Consider the following 4,593-nt stretch of genomic DNA (forward strand, 5'->3'; position numbering starts at 1 on the left):
CAATAAAACAAAACTTGCAGCAATGTTGCCCCCCCCCCCCCCCCCCAAAGAAAAAACAACCTGTTTGAATTATGTTTTTTTTTTTTTTTTTTTTTTTTATCCTTCATTTATTTTTTTATGACGTCCCTATCATTTAAATTTGATTTTGATATTTAACCTCTTTTGTCTTAAAACTACATTTAAATATTAAATAAATGTTACATTGTTTTTTAAAATATACATTCATAAAATAATTAAATTGGAACCATCGATGTTTGTAAATAGCTTAAAGTATTTTACGGCACTTATTTGATTGTTGCTTGGGTTTTTTTGTGTGTTTGTGTGTGTTGGCGGGTGTGTGCGTGTGTGTGTGTGTGTGTATAGCCAAAACTCATTTCAAAAGCTCAAATTAACGGTGAGCCTATTTATATTTTTCTATTAAGTATATGATGAACTTCATTTGTAGAAAAAATTAGCGAAATTCTATATTTAAAAATAATAATTTATATCCTCGAACCCCCTTAAGTCTGTTTAAAAGTTTGGTTAGCTTTTGAGGTGATTTTATGCTTGTAATGTTAGTGGTGTCATATCTTAGAGGAATCACATTGCGTAAGGACATCGTAAGGTGCTACTGTGACGAAATATAAAATTTTGATCCTGGTATCTAGGATGAGTTTATTTCAACAATGAATATGTATGTAAGACAACTTTCAAGTATGCATGCAATAAATGCTTATAATGTAAATTTGCTTTTTCACTTATTTCAAATCTTGATTTATGAAGTATGTAAATTACTGCTGACGTCGATTTATGACAGTATAAAACTGCTTCCCTCCTTCATTTATGAAAATGTGTATGCATGTATAAAACTACATGTCCTTGTGATTAATTCTAAAATGCACTTAGGTGATAATAATAACTTGCTAAATATAGCCTTTAAAACCACATTAATGTTACAATATCATTGCTTGTCATTCTAAAGGTAAACATTTTTTTCGGGTTTTAAGTCCCAGGCATTTCTTTTATGAATAAGGAATACATATCATGTAATTTTCGTTTTCTGGAACTTTTGTAATATAGTTTTCCTTCCATGTCGAACATGTGTTTTGCAGAACAAATATACAGTCACACTTTTATTTAAAAATAAAATCAAAAACTGCTAGTCGAATTTGTTTGCATCGTAAAATGTTCATAAATAGCTAGTAACGTTATGTGCAATTAGCTCTTAACATTCGTATATCTTAAATTAATCTTATTCTTTTAAGTTCCATAGTTTTCCAGTCATATGTTGTCTTCGTGATTATCTTAAAAGCAAATTATCACTCCGGTAATCTATAATGCTGTGATTTCCAAAGTTTTCATTGAGGTTTTTGAGTCCGAAGAATTCAAACTTTTCTGTCCGACTTCAACAGAATTTTTATCAGAGCTCTCATCGGCTTCTATCTGAGTATTGTGAAAGCTTGAAGCACTAAACAGTTGTGCAAAAAATCTTTCTTTGCTCGACACGGGTAAATATTTACTTATTTGTCCAACGAGCCTTCTAAGGCTTTCTCTCCGGAATAACAGGTACACCCATGGATCTAATATTTGGTTAAATGATGCAATCCTTAGAGTAACGAGGTCCACCATTTTATCATGACGTCCAGTAATTTGGGAAATAATGATCCGAACCTAAAAAGAAACAAGGCATATATACAATATTAGATCAATGTCAGAAAAAATATCAACTTTTTTGTATGAGGCTGAGAAACTGGGGAAGGGCGAGATTCTACCGAGCTCTTCCCAAGTTTTTCGCCGAGTACAAAAAAGTTGATATTTTTCTGACATTGACCTAATATTGTTTTATACTTCAACTTAAATGAATAAATTGATAGCTTTCTAAATTGTAACAACAGATTTCAAAACTTTGACATTGTACAAAAAATAGCTGTCTTATTATATTTATGAAAATAAACACTAGTTACAGCATAAAACAATTCTACTTTGGATTACCTGTTATCAATATTCTCAAAGCACTATGAAATTGTTAAAACCATTGCAAATTTATTTCATTCATTAAAATCTCTTTGAAGATGGCAGCTAAGCGTATAACTCGGTACACTCATCAGTAGCGCTCGATTTAAAATAGTTGGAATCAAAAACAGAATTAAGAGCATTAAAAAACACAAAAATCTAAATGGTTGTGTTCCAAACAACAAAGGCAGTATTTGCCAATTGAAAGAGGAAGACTCACTTTAGTTTTTGAAACATTCATTAGACACATTAATTTCAATACAAGGACAAACATTACGTACCAGACATACCGGATATAACTAACTTATAAGTGTCTGATAAGTAAATATCAATTAATAATGACCAACATGACTTTATCGTTCTATTTAAACAAATCGTTTTGTGGCCTTTTATAACTGACTATGCGGTATGGGCTTGGATTATTGTCGGCTCAAGGCCGTACGGTTACCTCTAGTTGTTAATTTCTGTGTTATTTTGGTCTCCTGTGGATTAAAATTACACAGAAATTAACAACTATAGGTGTCTCTTTGGCAATCATACCACATTTTCTTTTTTATATTATCTACCTTAGACAATATCTGAACGAGAAAAAAACATATTCAAAAAGCATACATACAACAACAACAAAATTAACAAATTTTGTTCTACATCCTGTCGATAATTATTAAGCATTGTTCAGTTGACATTAGGCTTTAAACAAACTTTTAGTGTGATTACCCTAATAATATCGTTACTGTATATATGTTGTCTCATTGTATTATTTTCTTTTCTATTGTGCTTTATAAAGATCTGCTTAATCAGTCCTTTTCCGACGTGTTTCATTTTGTTGTGATGATGTGCTTTAAAAAAACACTATTTCAGATTAAAGGGGGAAGGAGGTGTGCTCCAAAACATGTTTGGTTATGTTGCATTTTCTATATACTGTACCTGACTATATTCCACTGGTTGGTGTTGACTAGTGTCGGTTGTAATGGCTGTTGTTTAGGTTAAATATCATGCCGTGAGTTTTCACTTCTTGATTGGATGTACTATCGTTGCCTTATATAGCTGACTATGATGCAATAAGAATAAGAGTTAACGTGTTGTTGAAGACACAACATGATGATGTCCTTTAGTACATTCGTGATAAATTGTTGTATCATACCATCTTAATATTTTCTATATAACGTAATTTGATAGATAAAGTACATGTATTTGGCAAATACATTTTTCAAACTTTGATTATAACAATTATGGTTGATTTCAATCACTATTTTAGAAACGCCAGAATAGCCACAACTGCAATGATTTCAAAAAGTATAGCCATCTTGTCGCAACGGGGGAAAAAACAGATTATAATTACAATCGAGGTCTTGACCGCCTGTATATCAAATGAACATGGTAATATCATTTAGAGGTAAAATCACATAAGTTTTTCTGTTTTAAACTAAAACAATGTATAATTACCTTAATCGTACAGATATTTATACACTTTTTTTATGATGATTTAAAAATTGTTTTCAACTTACCACAAATGGTGACCAGCAAACAGCAAACACTACAAAAATTACAATTAGCAGAATAATGATATACACATCATTATGTCGTTTGGACCGGGCAGTGTTGCTGCCTCTTCTAACATTGCTTCGTTTGCCAACAATTAACTTTGCTAAAGCCCAAATATTCAGAGTAGCTGTCATGATCACTAGCAGTAATATGGTGATCGAATAAAAGTAAGCAAATATTGCACAATCGATAAATGAATCGTAAAAATTAGAAAAAACACCAAGATCCCGGAAAATGAACGACATTATGACCAATTCCCATTATAGGAAAACAGGAAACAAACGCTGAGAAAAATAGAATTCCTGCTATAACAAATTTGACTAGTCTATCCTTCGGTATTGTTCTATACTTTATTGGATGAACAATAGCAACATATCTATCAAGCGCCATTGCTGCTATAATCAAACACGTACACATACTACTGAATATCAACATGAACGAGAAGAAATGGCAAAGTCCTTTCCCGCCAACCCAGTTCATCTCATTTGTATATACAGCTATTGCAATTGGTGATAAAAACAAAATTCCTGTTAGGTCAACGATGGATAATGTCGTTATCATCTTGTAAAACACTTTCCATTTATGTATGTGTGCTGATTTCATTAAAATAATCAAAGCGAGTAAGTTCCCAAATACGCCAAGAGATAATCCGATTATGGAAAATATTGGCTCGGAGTCAGCTGTTCGAGATTTCGATGTGTTCGTAGCATTATTGGAGTCTTGTAGATTGTATAGAAGATCTAAAAATAAGAACCCTTTCGTAGTCTTATTTCTAATTCCGGACATTTTAGGTAATTCACAAACGAAGAACAGGCCGTAAATGGTCTAATGTTCGAAGTTGCGGTGATTTAATGCTCATTATAAGACTGATTCTATGTGATTATGGACTTTCCGAATTGATTTTCCTCTGAGTTCAGTATTTTTGTGATTTTACTTTTTTCTAACAATTTATGCGTTGCTGTTAATTGTGTGTCACATATCTGTTTATAACATCAAATTGGCATTTATAAATTAGTGACTGTAGAATATCTATATGAATCCCCCAATTATTGAACG

General features: G+C 31.8%; 1 protein-coding gene across 1 annotated transcript; it reads right to left on the reverse strand.

Moving 5' to 3' along the window:
• Positions 1–894: 894 nt before the first annotated feature.
• On the reverse strand, positions 895–3,708 carry LOC134706163 (prostaglandin F2-alpha receptor-like). Its single transcript, XM_063564875.1, has 2 exons — positions 3,501–3,708; positions 895–1,650 (listed from the first exon to the last, which is right to left on the reverse strand). The coding sequence occupies exons 1-2, from the start codon at positions 3,669–3,671 to the stop codon at positions 1,312–1,314; spliced, it is 510 nt and encodes a 169-aa protein (XP_063420945.1). The 5' UTR covers positions 3,672–3,708; the 3' UTR covers positions 895–1,311.
• Positions 3,709–4,593: the final 885 nt, after the last annotated feature.

The sequence above is a fragment of the Mytilus trossulus genome, chromosome 1 (genome assembly GCF_036588685.1).
Source record: "Mytilus trossulus isolate FHL-02 chromosome 1, PNRI_Mtr1.1.1.hap1, whole genome shotgun sequence".
In the NCBI taxonomy this organism is placed as follows: Eukaryota; Metazoa; Mollusca; class Bivalvia; order Mytilida; family Mytilidae; genus Mytilus; species Mytilus trossulus.